The sequence below is a fragment of the Monodelphis domestica genome, chromosome 3 (genome assembly GCF_027887165.1).
Source record: "Monodelphis domestica isolate mMonDom1 chromosome 3, mMonDom1.pri, whole genome shotgun sequence".
NCBI lineage: Eukaryota > Metazoa > Chordata > Mammalia > Didelphimorphia > Didelphidae > Monodelphis > Monodelphis domestica.
This window is the reverse complement of record NC_077229.1, coordinates 98689855-98706026: the sequence shown is the minus strand read 5'-3', so window position 1 is coordinate 98706026 and position 16172 is coordinate 98689855. Positions and strand designations below refer to the sequence as shown.

Below are 16172 nucleotides of genomic sequence, written 5' to 3'. Positions count from 1 at the left end.
GGAGGATTCTTTCTTCTACTTTCTTGTTTTGAACTTTAAATTAAGGACATTCCCTCCCCCTTTGGTTCTCTAACTTTGAAGAAGAGTACTTAAAAGTTGCCTGGAGTACCAAGGTTTGTTCATACAGTTAGCAGTATATGTCAAAAGCCATAGAGAAAAGACCTAGTAATTTTGGGTAGAACATTTATAAGCCTAGTTGGAAGTAAATTGAGAAGTATGAGAAGGTGTGAATGAGTTGTTATCTTTACTGTTGAACAAAGTACCTGAATGGATGGAAACCATGAATCCACTGAAGTACTGATGGGAATTTACATGTTCAACATACTTTGATACTTTGGAAAGACAAGGTTATTTGACCCTTCTTTTTGGTCATTCTTTTTTAGCGTAGATTCTTGTTATCATACACTGAATATCCAATGACACTCGTAAAAGGAAGGGATAAGGAATATTATTAGCACTGACCGTGGTAGGTCCACGTCCAAAATGTTTTCCTGTTACTTGTACTGAAGAACTAAGGCTCTGGATCCTGGACGCTTAGCCCTTATTAAGAAGCACTTATTAAGCACCTACTAAGTATCAGGCATTGTGTTAAGCGCTGGGAATACAAAGAAAGGTAGGTAAATAAGGCAGTCCCCAGCTCTCAAGAAGGGAGCTCACACAGTATGAAGCCTTTATTAAGCATCTCCTAGAATGTGTTAGACAGACCCTGCTTTCCTAACTCTCCTTTGGGGTGAGGAGCTAGAGATGGAACCCTCCTTGTGTCAGACTTTTCACCTGGGCGCGGTGGGGAGAATAAAGTTTGGGAAAACTCATTCCTCATCCAGGACTCCAAGGGTAGAGGAACCTGGCCTAGGACCTTAGCTTGTACTCATTCATTCAGGACTCCTTCCTCTCCGGCTACCGCAGGACCGAGGAAGTCTTCGGCTCCCAGGCTCCGGACTCTCCCCCCTCCCCCACCTCGGCCCAGACCCCGGTCGACCTGCGCGCCCCACCCCCACGCGCTCCCCCTCCCTCCCCCATTTCCAGCCCCCGTACCGGGCCTGCGCCTCATCCAGGCTCTGGTCCGTGATGGCCATGATCTGCTGCAGGATGTCGCCGGTGTCCTGATGCGGGCCGGGTCCCGGTGCGGGCGGCGGGGGCCCCGGAGGCGGCGGGAGGCGGTGCGGGGCCGCGGGCTCCAGCTCCTCGGCGTCGGGGGGCGGCAGGGGCAGAGGCGGGATCCCGGAGAGCGCCCCCACGGGGTGCGTGGCGGCGGCCGCCGCCGCCGCCGCCGCCGCCGCCAGCAGCCGTGACGGGTCGTCCATGGCCCGAAGGCGCTGAGGGAGGGGGCGCCAGCGGGGCCTCCGGCGGCGTCGTCGGCGACCAACAGCCCCGCGCCTCGCGACCGCCTTGCGCGTTTAGACAGGCCCCGCCGCGGGGGCGCGCGCCTGGCCCCGCCCCTGACCGGCCGGCCGCTTTCCGTCCCCGCGGCGCGCGCCAGCCGCGAGCCCGCCCCCGGCCACGCCCCACGCCGCAGGGAGGCCGCTGGCTCCGTTACCGGGGCAACGGCCTCCCACCCTCTACTAGGAAGGTCCAAACCTCTGCTTCAAGGATGCCAGACCCTTGTTTCTCTCCGGGAACCTCCCCCTCACTCCCTGGATAACCGTGGCCAGATTTTGAGGCTGGGGGTGACTGAGCTCCGAAACTGAGGCGGGACTGGAGAAGGGCCAGTCCCAAGCTGAGGTACGGGTTGGGGAAAGCTGAGTCCCAAACTGAGGTTGGGATAAAACTGGCTGGACCCCAATCTCAGGCTGTACCCTGGGGTGAGCTGAAGCTTCCTCCAGGAAAAGCATTTCTAGAGAACTCAGTCCTGGTGAGATGGGCAAATCTATTTGCCGTTATCTTGAAGAGGAGGGAGTAGTCCCAGGGCCCTTGAGGTGTCCCATATAGGATACAGCCCATCATTTCTGTCCCTAGGGCATGCCTATTCCAGGAGATTCTGATCTCAACCTGCAAGCTGGAGGGAATAGACACAGGGCTCACTTGGGGGCAAAGGAAGGGGCAGTAGGGTTCCAAGCCACTCCCCTTTCCCCATCTGCTTACAAAGCACCCTCCCTTCTCAGACTATTGCACATAGTGATTGCTCTTAGACAAAGCAAAATGGAAAATCCTTGTCTCAGCTGGGCTGAGTGCTTTGAAGGGTCACACCCTTTGGAAGCTGGAGGCCCCAGGTTTCCAAGGGGACCAGTTGGATGATAGTCCTTAGTTGATGATTAGGAGACAGACCACCCACAGGAATAGAAGAAAAGGGGATAGAATATGGGCAAGGCTGTTCTGGGCAATACCCTTCTCTCATATCTATTGAAGGGACAGAAGTGCCTAGGTTAGGTCTAGGCCTAAGGAAGGATCCAGTCAATGGAGGTGGGGGAAGGGGGATAGATTTCCAGCACTGGCCTATGGGGAAGGATGAGGGGAGGACAGGCAGAAACTTCAGCCACCTACCTATTTTTTTCACAGAATCAGATCCAACCAAATTACCATCCTTATTAATGGTCCTTATTAATCCCTTTCATCTGGGTAGCATGTCCATAATATCCAAACTAACAATTGCAGGGAACCCTGTCCCAACCCCCAAGAGTTAAACAGTCAAGTAAGTATTTGAAAAATTGTCATATAAAAGTATCACTCTTTTCTCCACCTAGGTGGGGAGCCTACATTCAAGGCAGTTAATGGAGAGTTTTGCCCTGACCTTCATGTAGTCATGTAGCCACAATAGTAGTTTCACTTCATTTGAAGGGGTTAAATCTCATCCTGCCTTAGAAGCAGTTGACCGTTCATTATCCCATTCACAGTAGTCAATTCTCATCCCAATCAGTTATTAGTCCTGTCTCACTGGTATAGAGATAACTAAAGGGAGGAATCCACCAGGGGATGGCCACTGTCAGGAATATTGACCCTCATTCCAGGTCTTGGCCCTTTTCGGGGCATGTGGTGGGAAGAACTCCTCAAACAGCCACAGAGGAGCCGACGGAAGGTGCTGCGCATCTCAGCATCTCTGCATGAATATACAACTGGGTTGACCAGTGAGTTGGCCTCAGCCAAAAGCAGGAAGTATTTTTCCACAGCTAAGACATTGCAGGAGTCACAGCCCAGACCATCCAAAAGCAATACCACTTGGCCAGGTGTCCAGCAGACCACAAATGCCCCTGGGGATAGAGCAGAGTGATTAGTGGTTGTCAGTGTGGCTCCTTACTCATCCTGAGGGATTTGGTCAATTGGAGTGGGTTAGTCACTCAGTAGGAAGTACCAGTTACTCCAGAGGGGAGAATCTGTTACTTTCAATGAGACCAGTCACGTTCATGGGAAGGGGGGAAATCAATCATTGCTCCTAGGTGGTCAATAACTGTCAGAGAGGGTAGGTCACTAAAAGGGTGGAGAGGAGTGGTCACAGCTAGCAAGGGGTCAATCAGTTAGAAGGCGTTGGGGCAATGGCTCTAATGGTATTGGTTTCTCCAAAGGAGAAGATCACTACAGGTGAGTCAGTCAATGGAGGTGAACTGGGGAGGGGGAACAGTCAGTGATATGAAGGAGTCAATGAATGGATCAGTCTTTGGGAGGGGGTTGTTTGATGAAAGAAGGAAGACAAAAGTTCCCTCACCCAAAATGATGACCACTGTCTTGACTAGGGCAACTGTGGTCTCACGGTATCGTGGGTGGAAGCCGGCGTGCTGTGACATGCGATTCATACGGCCCCGAACATAGAGGAAGATGCGTGCATAGACAGCTGCCATAAGCAGGAAGGCCAGCAAATTGCCAAGGGCCCAGGCTGTCAGGAAGGTGCGGCTGTAGATTGGGGCCAGGCGGGCACAATGGTCCAGGTTACACAAACAGTTCCAGTAGGAGGGCAAAAGTGCCAGGCCCAGTGCAACTGCCCAACTGCCAGCCATAAGCAACAGCACCCTACCCCGGGGCAGAAGGCTCAGTGGCTGCACTGCCATGACACTCCGGTGCCGTTCCACTGCGATGGCCAGCAGGTTAACCACAGAAGCACTGAGGCTGGCATCCAGCAGGCCCTGCCGCACAAACCAGACCCTCACTGAGAGTTGGGCTGTGCGGGGGCCTGTGTGCAGCATGAGGAACAGGTAGGCCAGTCCTGCAAACAGGTCAGCTGCAGCTAGATTCCCTAGTAGATAATAAATGGGCTGGTGTAGCCGCCGATTGGAAACAATAGCTACAATGACAAGCAGGTTGGTCAGCAGGACCACTACACTGACAGTAAGCCCCAGAGTCACCATTACCACATCCTTGGGCTGCCAGTGTAGACTCAGCTGCTTTCCACTGTGGTTGTAGAAGAAGCTCACAGATTTATTATAGTAACAGTGATCCATGACTGTAGCCAAAGCCTAGGGACATAAGAAGCTGGTGGTCAGTGAAAAGAGAGAGAGGTGGTAGTAACTATTGAGGACACAAGAGGCTAACAGTGGGACGTTGTGGGAAAAGCAGAGGTCCAGCAGAGGATAGTAAGGGGCAAGGTTAGGTTGGCTAATGAAAGCACATAGATGAAGGTTAGTTGGGGTGATCAATGTGAGAGAGAGGTCAGCCAGTAAGGCAGAAGTCAGCATGATGAAATAAGAGGCTGACTCGGTGAAAGATATGGAAGATACAGCAGTGGTCACTATGGACACAGAGGGGTAAGGGGATGTTGGGAGACCTGGCCAAGGGGCAGTAAGAGGAACCAGTTAAAGGAATGGTTTGGGAGCACAGAATGTGATGGTCAGTATTTGAAAAGGAAAAGATCAGTCTGCAGTCACTTCTAAGAAAAGACCCCTACCACCCAAAGACCAGCATAGGACATGTGCACTTAGAAGGCAATCATGTATTAATTCAATACTTGGCTCTGTGTCAGGTTTACTATGTGATCACCTCTGAGATCATCCAAAGAAAGGCAAAAATAAATGGATATCTACAAATTGGAGGCAGCTGGGTAGCTAAATAGTTACAGTGCTGAGCCTGGAGTAAGGAAGACCTTAGTTCAAATGTGCCTTTAGACACTACCTGTGAGACCCTGAGCAAGTCACTTAACCTCTGTTTGCTTAATCCACTAGAGAAGAAAAGGGCAAACCACTCTAGTACCTTTGCCAAGAAAACTCTATAGACAGCAATGTCGAGCTGTGGTCCACTGGGTCACAGAGAGAGCTGATATGACTGAATGACGACAATATGAGTTAGATACAGAAGAGCCTCAGAAGCAAAGGCCAAGAAGTTGGAGGCTAATGGTGGGGGTGGGGGACTGGGAAAGACTTTCTTCAGAAGTTGGCAGACAAGCTGAGTCATTAAAGAAGCCAGGGATGTCAAGAAATAGAGGTGAGAGAAAGCATTCCAAGCATGGGGGACACATCCAGTCCAAACACAGAGGTGGGAAATGGAGTTTCAAAGGTGTGGGACAGCAAGTAAGCCAACATTCAGAGAAGAATAAAGTGTGAAGTCTGGGAGACTGGGGCTGGAGTGAGGTTGTAAAGAGCCTTAATTGTTAAACAAAAGACTTATTTGATCCTGGAGATAAAAGGGAACAAATGGAGTTTGAGTGTGGGGGGAGTGATGTTTCATGAAAATCACTCATAGTTTGAGAGGATTGGAGTGGGGAGAAACTTGAGGCAGGAAGACCAGCCAGCAGGCTATTGCAATAGTCTAGGTTAGAGGTGATGAGGGCCTGCATGGGGTAGTGGCTGTGTCAGGGGAGAGATCTGGTAAAAATGGCAGGTCTTTGCAACAGACTGGATAAGTGGAATAAGTGAGAGGAGTACAGAATGACTAGGAAGCGGTTGGGGGAAGAGATGAGCTATTCTGGGCACCTTGAGTGTGAGAAGACTAGGATGTCCAGTTTTTATCTAAAAAGGTAGCTGGTGATGTCAGAGCTCAGAAGAAAAACTAGGGGATATGGGAAAACATCTGTATAGAAAGAACGGAACCTAGGAGAGCTAATGAGATCACCAAAGGAGAGCATATAGAGAAAAAAGAGGTCCCAGGATAGAGCCAAGGATACACCTTCGGTTATAGGGTATGACAAAGATAAAGAGCCAGCAAAGGAGACTGACAAAGAGCAGGCAGAGAGAGGAGAAACGAGAAAGCATCCTGAAAACCAAAAGAATTTCCAGGAGGTGACTGGCCTCTGCTGGAAACCGAGAGATAGGTAGAGAGGAGAGGAGAGGAGGAGAGGGCGGGGTAGCAGGAAAGTTTAGAGATCTCCAGCTGCTCTCTTGTACTAAGAGCCATACTGGTGAAAAACTTTCCGGCACATGGGAAGAGGTGGCCTCCCCAAAGACTTGCCCCTAAGGAGCAACAAACACTTAAGGTCTGAAACAGGACCCCTCCTCACCTAATGGCCCGAGAGTAGTTCTGGCACTTGGGGCTTACCCTTGGGCAAGGCAGTCTGGTCAGGTAGGTGTAAGTAGGCAGCTTTAGAGCCCCCCCAAACCAACGGATTTATCCCTTTCCCCAACGAACAACTACGTGGGCTGCGCCTTGCTCTTCTTCCATCCATTGGGCCAACAAACAGCCCAGCCCCTCTCCCCGACGCAGTTCCCGCTTTAGCAGCCCCCAAAGAGGGGCCAGCTTCCTAATCCCTAACTTTTCCCACCCTCTTCCAGGCCCCCTTTCCGCTCCCCTAACTCTTTTCAATCGCTCGGTCTCCCCCAACAGCACCTCCCTCCTCCAGGATGCCAAAGTACAACCCCCGCCCCGCACCACCGCTCTTACCCGGTCAAACCCCGTTTGCAAATAAAACCAATTCCTAGGTACAGAGTCCTGGCCTAGGGCTAGGCCGCCTCCCCAGATCGGCCAGCCACAGAGCCCTTCCGGCCCTCTACCACATCCCAAGCCTGCCACGGAGCCCCCTCCCCAACCAATCGCTGACCCGCCAGAATTCCCCTACAGCACTCTCCCTTGTCCCGGGCCAGATGCAGAGGCCCAGTCATCTCAATTTTACCCCCACCCGCAACCTATGGATCCCCCCAAGCCCACTCGGGGTCCCCCTCATCCCCAGAACCAGACCTGAGACCACCTGGAGCCGGTTCCTCCGCGTGCGGCCCTGTAGGCGGGGCCAGGCTGGGGCGGGAGGGGCGGGAGGCAGTGGGCGGATCACTGAGATTTTTGCAGTCTCGGCCCTGCCCAACTTCTCTGGGTCGGCCCTGGCTCGTTAGCCTACTTGCGGCAGAGGGCTCTCGGGAGGCCTCTTGAATGTTTTTATGTAGAATAGAAGCTCTAGGAAGGTAGGGCCCATTTTTTTTTTGGCTTTGTAACTGCAAAGCCTATGACTGGGGCTTATTCACTTATGGAGGCTTAATAAAATACTTGATGAGTTGAATTAAGGGTGGGAAATTTGCTCTGACCTCCCTCTAAGCTAAGAGTGGGTGTTTCTAGGTATGCTGGCACCTCCAGTCACCCCCTACGCTGTGCCACCCACTCACCGCCCTGGCCAAGACCTCTCCCTAGGCCATCGCCCCACACCTTTATTCTCCATTAAATGGTCTCACTTTTGCCCCAAAAAACCCACGTCAGAAGGCCAGAACCAGGAAGGTAGAGAAATTTATTGGCTGTTAGTGGCAGCAATGGCCAGGAAGCACCGACCTGCTGCTCTGGGTGACCAGAAAATGACCTGTTGACCCTGAGGTTCCAGGGTGGGGGGGGGGAGGAAGGGGTTAAGTTACAAATGGTCCTCTGCCTCATCACATTGGGGCTGGAGTTCAAACTGGGCTTGGGAATCAAGCGGGAGGGAGGGCTCAGACTGGCAGGGTTGTGGTGGAGGCTGAGGCTCGGGCTCAGGCCAGCAGGGAGACTGCCTTCCATCCTGGGTCCCCTCTCCCTGGAGTTTGGAGAGGAGTCGGGCTGTCTCCTGAGTAATCTCAAAGTGCTTTGGTAATTTGCCTCTTCGGAAGGGGCTGCCTTCTGGGGAGGCACTGGCCCAAGGCCCCTGGCCCCGAACACTTCCCCGTCGGTCCTTGACAGGGGTTTCCTCACAAAGTTTAGAGGCCACCAAAGCCAGGCTGGACAGCTGGTGGATGACTGGCCGGACTCCCCCTGCCCGGGGATACTTCACAGGCTGCCGACTGAAGTGGCCCCGGGATTGTGTCCCTAGGGGGGTTTCCTCACGTACTTGATTGGACTCTGACAGAGAAAGGGAGTTGATTAGTTCTAGCCTCCCTAAATCTTCCTCCAGAATTATCCCGACATTAAAAAAAAATTCCCATTCCCTCCCTAGGAAACTGTACCTCTAGTTCTCCCACTGTCACCCCCAGGTCACTGGAACCCCAAGTTCTGTAGGGAGCTCAATGGACAGAGTACTAGATCTGGAGCCAGAAAACATTGCTGTTGTTCAATCCTGTCCAACTTTACTTGGTTCTGTGGACCATAATGTTCTTAGGATGCTGGAGTGGTTTGCTATTCCCTTCTCCAGTAGATTAAAGCAAACAGTGCTTAAATGCCCAGGGTCACATAAGCAGTAAATGTAGTAAGGGTCTGAGGCCACATTTGAAATCAGGTCTTCTTGACTCCAGGTCCAGGGAACCATCTAGCTGTCTCGGCAGTGGGGCTGAGTTCAATTAGATACTAGCTGGAAGACTCTGAGCAAGTCACAATCTCTATCTCAGTTTCCTCATCTGAAAAATGGAGATAATAGCATCTGCTTCCCGAGGTTATTGAAAAGATGAAGTAATAGCTATAAAATGCTTTGCAAACCTATAAGCTAGCTGTTATTTATACTAATTAAATTCATTATTCTTTGGGCAACTGCACCAAACCTCCGAGGGCTGCTTAAGAGATCAGTTTTTCCAACCCTTCTCCAATTACCTCCCAGAGTAACCACTAAATCTTTGAGCAGAGCCACGTCTACCTAAGACATCCTTGACTTAAGTTCCATACTCCCAGCTGTCTTCCAACGACTGTACTCACTCACCTTCCTCTCCTTCTGCGGTGACCCACTCAATGAAGTCACCTTTGGGTAGTGAAGTCTGTGAAGAGAAGCACTGGTATCACCCAAGAGAGAGACTCATGAGGTCCCACCTCTGAGACCCAGAGTCTGATCTGGGAGAGAATCAAGAGACCTAAAGGTGCTGACCTGGCTCAGAAGGTCTAGCCCAAGACAGATAGTCTAACCCAAAGATATTCAGAGTCCAGGATCAAAATCCAGAGATTTTTACTTGGCCTGGAGACAGAGAAGCCTAAAGTTAAACCCAAGACCAAAAGAGTCCTGAGTCTCACCTTTGCCATGGATCAAGACACAGATACCTGTTCAGTGAGTCTGGCCCAGGACAGGTGCCAGCACAGGGCTAGAATAACGAGTGTTCGGACCCTTCATAAACCTTACCATTTCCGTACTACTTGGAAATCTTTTGAGAGTTTCTTGAAAAGCCAAGGATTTCTCCCCTTAGCAGAATTTACACAAAACCTTAACCATTTTTGGAGGAAATCTCTCTGATAATATAAACAATCCAAGTCTGCAGGAAGGAATCTGGCCAAGTTCATGCTTCCATATCCATCGTCAGATTTCTAGGAAAACCAGACCCCCTACTCCCCAACATCCCTGATACTATAGTCTCTATAGACAATCACCCTCCTTCCCCCCACTATTAGCACACCCCTCTGTTCTTGCCTGTTCCTGTTCCCCTCCCCCATGACCCATCAGCTGTTGCTTCACCACTTCCCTTGACTATGACCAGGTTCTCTGGCAATGTACTGGACCTCCAGAGAGGTCGAGCAGTAGAGCGGGCTGGAGACTAGCAGTGGACCATACCTCATCAGATAACGCTTGGAGCCCTGCAGTCTCAGACCCCTCTCCACAGGCTGAGGTCTGGGAGGCAGGCCCAGGAGTTCCAGGATCAGATGTTTCTGCTGGGACGGAAGGGAGTTCTTCCATCCCAAAGACATGCTCATAGTGGATGATGAGGAACTCCACCATCTGCGCCTGGTATCCCGAGTCCAGGAGACAAGCCACTGGGCTGGTGCTGACCCCACCCTGTCCTTTCGGTGGCCGAAGCAGCGTTGGCCCAAACACGATGCCCAAGTTGTTGGCCGACATCTTGTTTTCCTCAAACCTTGAGGCCACCCTGGAGGAAGAACCAGGTTATTCAGAGGGTGCTACCTAGAGACTTTTGGTCCTAGCTCCAGCCCCAATTCTACCTGAACAGATGGGCCACCAGATGCCGGAGAGTATTGTAGTTAGAACCAGGCAACTGTCTCAGGAGATTTTTCAGGGCACTGACAGCTTCAGCCTCAGGGTGAGCACTGGGGCTGGGGTTAAGATTGAGTTCAGGTTCAGTGTTTCCTGAGGCATCTGATGATACCTCTGGTTGCAGGTTCTTAGCCAGAGAAATGAAGGCACAATAGAGTTGAGAGGGGATGATAGGATCTGTGAGCTAGGAGAAGGAATATTCTGAAATTACCCCCAGAGCAGATCTTAATTTGCTGCCCTGTATCTCTCATGGGCCCCCATCTTCCCTACCTGACTTCCATCCCTCAGTCTCCCCAGTCTACTACCCAAGTACAGCCCTCCACCATCTTCCTTGGCTCCCTGATGCCCCATTCCCATTTGGTTTGGGCCCTACCTCCTTAAGGAAGTGCTTGAGTACTCCAGTAACATCATGGGGAGAGTTACCAGACAACTCCACCAAGGCCCAGCCATTTTCAAAGGCTTGACACAGCCGCTCTACTCGAAGTCGGGACCCACTGATCCGGTAAATACCCTGAGGATGGAGTTTTAGGTCATGAAGCCAAGTGGTCACTTAAAGGCCTGTATCTTTCAGGAGATATTCAGAAGTCAAGTCAGACAGTAGATTCAGGGATTAAGATTTGGCTAGGAGTAACTAGGAATCAGGGCCTGACCCAGAGCTGGGGTCAGGGTTGGTTCTTCCCTCACCCCAAGCCTTGAAATACTCTCTCCTCTCCAACTCTTTCTCCATAAGATCTCCAGCTTCCTTCAAAGTTCAGCCCAAGTGCCATATCTTAAAGGAAACTTGTGTTGATCTCCTTAAATGCTAATATCCTCCCCTGCCCCAAAATGAATTTGTATCTTATTTTGTTTAATTTTTTTTATCTCTATCTTGTTTTTACTCCAGGAAAGGAAGCTTCTTGAGGGCAGGCAGACTGTCCTTTTGGTCTTTGTATCATCCCCAGTACCCTAGCACAAAGCCTGACACATAGTAGGTACTTCAATGTTTATTAAATAGGGAACAATTAGGTGGCTCAATGGATTGATATTCTGTGTTCAAACCTGCCTTCAGATACTTCCTAGCTCGGTAACCCTGGGCAAGTCACTTAACCCCCATTGCCTAACCCTTGCCAATCTTCTGCCTTGGAATGAATGCACAGTATTGAATCTAAGGAGAAAGGTAAGGTTTTTTTTTTTTAATGCTTATTAAATAGAATAGGATCAACTTGGCACCTGTACACCCAGTGCACGATGCTCGATTTCAGCAGTGCACTTAATGACCAAGAAGGGCACCTCCTCTGGGAAGTCTCGAGGAAGCTGTGAAAAATCAACTCCAAAGAGCTGAGTTCGGGCTGGGAGCTTCCTGTGGCCACACAGGATCAGTAATGACTGCAGGCAACGCTTGTGGCAGGCCAGAGAGCACTGGAGAAATATAAAGGGGTTGAGAGTCACTGGGGATCAGGGAAAGGCCAGAGGTCCTCAAGGGGCAGCAGGGGATCAGGGAGGAGTCAGGGTCACAATACCTCCTCGCACTCGATCCCGCTGACCATGAAGGCCTCACACTCACGGCACTTGGCTGGGCCTCGAAGTTTTCGGAAACGGTGGGTTTGGGCTGCACTGGATAATGACCACTTCTTCAAAGGGCAAGATGTCTCATTGTCTGGTCCATCCCCAAGCTCTGGGGGTCAGTAGGGAAGAGATATTCAGGTCAGGGTCACCTGGTCATGAGTCATGGAGGTGACAAAGAAGCTCTCACTTTTTCAAGACTTATGGGGCTGAAGGGATGAGTTCCAAGATCAAAACCTCACCAGGGCTGGATGTAGGAGAGTCCAGAGACCGAGACTCACTGCTTCCACCCACACTGTCCACATCGCTCCCTAGACAGGTACCCAGGCTCCCTGGATGGAGAGGAAGGTGGGTTGGGGGATCCCATCACCTCACTCCCAACTCCCCATTCCTCATTCTCCCTTCCCTCACCCATACCCATACCATGGTCTCCAGGCTCCTCCCAGAGGTTGAGCTCCAATAAGGATTCATTGGACTGCAAGGATTGCTGGGATGGAACCTTCTTTCGAGCATCCAGAGGAGAGCTGAAGGGAGTCATGGATGAGTGCTGAGCCCAATCAGACACTAGAATCCTTTCACATCCAAGCCCCCTAGTCCTGACCCGTCCTCTGAGAACTGACCCACAGGTTCATTCCCCACCTGTGTGCTGAGGCCACAAACTCCTGGAAGGAGAAATCCGGTGGGGCTGGAGGAGGGGGCTCTGGCCACATCGTCTGCACAAACTCGAGGTATTGCTGGCCAGGCTCAAAGGGTGTACAACATTCGCTAAGGGCCGAGAAGCCCTGGGGTCCTCTTTCAGCCAGGCCCCCCCGAAGGCTGAAGAAGTTCAAGGACACCTAGGGAAGCACAGCCAGCAACCCCTTGTAGGCCACCCAGGAACTTCTTCTCCCCCATATTCTTCAACCTTCAGAGGTCCCCAAATCCTCCCCAAGGGAAAAGATCTCTCAGAGACACCCCCATTCCAACACTCACCTTCTTGAGCTCCACATCCCCCTGAAATAGCATCTTCCGGACACGGGACACGATTCTCTGTTTTGTAGCCTCCAGATCTCGCTGCCGGAGGTTGGCCTCCCGGATACAGGCCTGATAGTGAGCCTCAGCCTCCTGTGCCTGAAGAAACCAAGGAATGGAGAGGGAAGGGAAACACAGGCATTGGGAAGCAGAGCCAGGGGGTGAAATGCTCACACTGAGAAGGATCAGAGACCATGCCCTTACTTTGGCCTGGGCATCCTCTCGTGAACGGCGCCGGCGCTCCTGCTGCTTGCTGGGGACCTCAGGAAAGCCCAAGATTCGGGTCTGTGCATCTTCACTCCTCTGCAGGTACTGGATCCGAGCCCGACGCAAGGCCAGCACCGCTTCATTCTGGGGATCAGAGGTCAGGGTCAGTGGTGGGAGCAGTGGGAGGTGAGCAGGAACCTCCCTTCCCCCGGTTTCCTTCTCACCATCCGCTTCTGTTCACGAGCCCACTGAGCCTTCATCTCTTTCCGCCTTTTCTCTATCTCATTCCTCTGGACCACCAGGGGCTGTAAGGACAGAGACCACCAGGGTGGAATAGAACTTCCTTGAGAAAGGTCTGCAGCTCTGCTCCACTCTCCCCTTTGGGTCCTATCCTTACGAGACACACACACACACCTGGCAATAATCACGTTTTTGCTGTGCCAGTATCTGTAACATCAGCTCTCCAAGGGTGAAGTCTTGCTCTAGGAAGAGGCCATAGACGTCCCGGAGTGGTCCTGGAGGATGCTGGGGAAGGAGCAGAAATCAAGACAGGAAGCTAGAGCAGGATGTGACTGGAGAGACTAAGTAGGCCAACCAATCCCTCTGGGCTCCAAGGTCACTGGAGGCCAGCAGCAAAGCCAGGCTTTTAATTTAGCTCTTCTGACTCCTAGGCCCGGGCTCTTTCCTCTACAGGATACAGGGCTGAGGTGCGACTGGGGTGATGGAGAGGGGGTGACTGAGGGGGTTAGTAGGGCCATACCTGCTGTTGAATGGATACCTTTGCTGCCTCAGCAAGCTTCATGATGTTTTTGGAAAATTCTAGCTCTGGAAAGGGAAAAAAAAACCAAGACTGAGGATGGGCCATGACTGGGAAGAGACATTCACAAGGGGCAGAGGCAGAGGCAGATAAGGAGAGGGTTGAGGTCAAGAGGGTGGGTTAAAGACTGGGGTCCAGAAGTTAGGGCTAGTGTCCACAGGCAGAGTGGACTCATAGGCCGAAGTCAGAGGGCAGGGGACAGGGGGCAGAGTGTAGGGCTGGGGTCCAGCCAGGAATCACCATAGCTTGCTCTCTTTTCAGTCCAGCTCAGAATCTCTTTTATATGTTTGCTCCACATTTTGGCATAATCCAGGGCAGCCTCTACTCCTCCTTCACTACGCACGAGCCGGATGTCCAGTTCCTCCCCTTGGGAAAGAACGTTAACTGAAGGGACCAAGCCAATCCTTATTCTGGACCCCAGCCCCAGCCCTTGACCCCAGTCTGTACCTGTGAGGGGGGCAGGGCCTCCTGGGAAGGGGCTGCTCCAGCTTTGGATCTCATTAGTCTAGGGGAAGAGCTCAGGGTTTGGCATGTGGTCAGTGACCCCATAACCCTTCCCTAGGACCTAGGTAGAAATTCTTAAGAGGTATCAGCAGATCCAACCCTTCCCTCTCCCCTCCTCCCCTAGTAACATCCATCTTCTTACCTCCACTCCTGGCTCAGGGTAATCAGATTCTGAGTCTCCAACCAACATTTCCACAGCCCTGGAGAGGGGGGCAGGTTAGGGTGTCCCCATGGCTGGGTGTCAGTGGGTTTGGGGTTTCTGAGGGGGGTGTAGGGGGTCACCTTGGAGGCCTCTGGGAACTCAAGGCTAATTTTCTCCACCCCTTCCCCTACCCCCATCCCAACTCACGCATTCCCCAAAGAAATCTCTAGGTTGTCCAGGCTCCTGAAGATCTCACTGTACCGATTTCTGCTTCCAGTGCCCTGGGTCTGGGCAAGACCTGGAGGAGGGGAATGGGGCTAAGAGGGGTCTTGCTAACAGAAACGCACATGGTCTGCCCCAATCGGAGGCAGGTGTTCCTGGGCCCCAGTGACTCTCTGGTGGCAGTCCTGGGAAGGCTTAATCCCAGATCTGCCTCTGCCTTCCGGGTCTGAGTTTTTAATCACAATTAGGGCTCCAGAAACTCAGAGATGTCCAGACATTTACACATGTGTGCACACTGGAGCCCAGGCATGCAGCCACACATGGAGATACACACACACACACACACAGACCCCTACCTGCACACAAACTAGCACCCCAGGATGTCACTAGGCCCTTCCCCCACTCTATTCCACATTAAGCAGAAGTAGAAGCAGTCACTTCCCCCACCTTGGCAACCGGATGGGGGAGGGCTAGGCATTAGGGTGAGGAGGGGATGAGGGGGTGGTTGGGGGATAAAGAAGAGAGGGTAACTGGCACCTCCATGTGCCCTTCATACCAAGCTGGGCTCCTTCCATGGCTCCAGGTGCAGGCCCGGGGGGCAGCTTGGTGGAGGTGACCAGAGGAAGTAGGAGCCAACCTTTCCCCTCCCCCAACACCCCCTCAGGCTTCCTGCTTCCGTATGGGAGCCCGCCCCCTTCCACAGGGCGGGGAGGAGGCTGGCGGGAAGTTCACTGTGCCCCCAGTTTCTCACCCCCGCCCCCATGTGCTGGTCTAAACTGAGCCGGCTTTGGGATGTGAATCTCCGCTCTAAGCCCAACCCATGTTGGAAGGTGGACAAGGAACCTGAGTCTCGGACAGAGACAGACACAGACACACACAGACACATTCTCACTCCAGAGACCCGCCCCCTACCAGTTTCCCCGCCCACTGAGCTGGGCTCCACCCCCTCACCCACCTGGGACCCCGCCCCCTCACCTTGTACAGCGCTGACCAGTGCTGCCACAGCCCCCCGAACTCGTGGTCCGCCCAGCACTGGGTATCGGGTCTGGAGCGCGGCTACTGCCTGAAGCAGGTCGCTTAGGTGAGCTTCCAGGGGGTCAGACCCAGCCCCAGCTCCGGCTGCAGAGGAGATGGTATGATGGCCTGACACACAGACTCCTCCCTGAATCCCGGGTCTGTGAGCAGAGCCCAACACCCCTTCCAGCCCCCTTCCCCCAGCCCTGAGGCTGTCGGCTGCTCTCCCTCCCAGTGCCCAGGGGTACCGCTGCCCCCACCACTTACAGCCCTCCCGGAACAGCGCCCGAAAGTTGAGGAATTTGCCGTCGATGAGGCGGAGGTGCGCAGAGACCCAGCGCAGCTGGCAGGGGGAATCCCGACCAGCGTCAAGGCCAGGAATCTGCTTAGCAGATAGCCGGGTAGGGGCCAGGAAACCCATTGGCACAGGGGTCTCCCACCCAGGTCCAGTCCAGCTCATAGCACTCTGGTAGGTGTGGACCATGGGCTGCCTCGGGAGTCTGGGGTCC

General features: G+C 52.7%; 3 protein-coding genes across 11 annotated transcripts in view; all 3 read right to left on the bottom strand.

The window, feature by feature from the left end:
* Positions 1-7069, bottom strand: part of PBX4 (PBX homeobox 4) — a 91857-nt gene extending 84788 nt beyond the window's left edge. The window contains exon 1 of one of the 2 annotated variants that reach the window (XM_007488594.3): positions 7030-7069. Coding sequence is in view for 1 of the 2 variants with exons in the window: in XM_007488593.3 (XP_007488655.1) it covers positions 1036-1304 (269 nt within the window). In the remaining variant the exon portion in view is untranslated. Of the gene's footprint in view, positions 1-1035; positions 1420-7029 lie in introns of those variants that run through there. The other variant, XM_007488593.3, reaches the window with a different exon arrangement.
* LPAR2 (lysophosphatidic acid receptor 2) lies at positions 2315-7079 on the bottom strand. Its single transcript, XM_001368401.4, has 3 exons — positions 7030-7079; positions 3638-4382; positions 2315-3185 (listed from the first exon to the last, which is right to left on the bottom strand). The coding sequence occupies exons 2-3, from the start codon at positions 4365-4367 to the stop codon at positions 2887-2889; spliced, it is 1029 nt and encodes a 342-aa protein (XP_001368438.1). The 5' UTR covers positions 4368-4382; positions 7030-7079; the 3' UTR covers positions 2315-2886.
* Positions 7080-7545: 466 nt separating this feature from the next.
* Positions 7546-16147, bottom strand: GMIP (GEM interacting protein). Of its 8 annotated transcripts, XM_007488596.3 has the most exons (21): positions 15931-16147; positions 15625-15768; positions 14635-14725; positions 14428-14485; positions 14229-14286; positions 14022-14147; positions 13725-13789; positions 13379-13489; positions 13189-13269; positions 12962-13108; positions 12719-12856; positions 12386-12582; positions 12170-12270; positions 11989-12078; positions 11704-11858; positions 11414-11602; positions 10578-10715; positions 10153-10388; positions 9767-10079; positions 8930-8984; positions 7546-8142 (listed from the first exon to the last, which is right to left on the bottom strand). In XM_007488596.3, exons 1-21 carry the CDS (start codon positions 16145-16147, stop codon positions 7682-7684), a joined length of 3171 nt encoding a protein of 1056 aa, XP_007488658.1. In that variant the 3' UTR covers positions 7546-7681. The 8 variants fall into 8 exon arrangements, 7 of the variants coding, with proteins under 7 accessions (XP_007488658.1, XP_056678764.1, XP_056678763.1 ...); XM_056822786.1 differs by having other exon boundaries at positions 14022-14286; positions 15625-16147; XM_056822785.1 differs by having other exon boundaries at positions 12719-13108; positions 15625-16147.
* Positions 16148-16172: the final 25 nt, after the last annotated feature.

Excerpts from the sequence above, each read along its gene's own strand:
- GMIP (XM_056822784.1), bottom strand. The coding sequence starts at position 16,147 with ATGGTCCACACCTACCAGAGTGCTATGAGCTGGACTGGACCTGGGTGG. Across the intron at positions 14,726-15,624 it reads ACTGGTCAGCGCTGTACAAG|GTCTTGCCCAGACCCAGGGC; the intron begins GTGAGGGGGCGG and ends CCCCTCCTCCAG. Across the intron at positions 13,790-14,021 it reads TGAAAAGAGAGCAAGCTATG|AGCTAGAATTTTCCAAAAAC; the intron begins GTGATTCCTGGC and ends TTCCCTTTCCAG.
- LPAR2 (XM_001368401.4), bottom strand. The coding sequence starts at position 4,367 with ATGGATCACTGTTACTATAATAAATCTGTGAGCTTCTTCTACAACCAC. Across the intron at positions 3,186-3,637 it reads GACAGTGGTCATCATTTTGG|GGGCATTTGTGGTCTGCTGG; the intron begins GTGAGGGAACTT and ends CTCTATCCCCAG.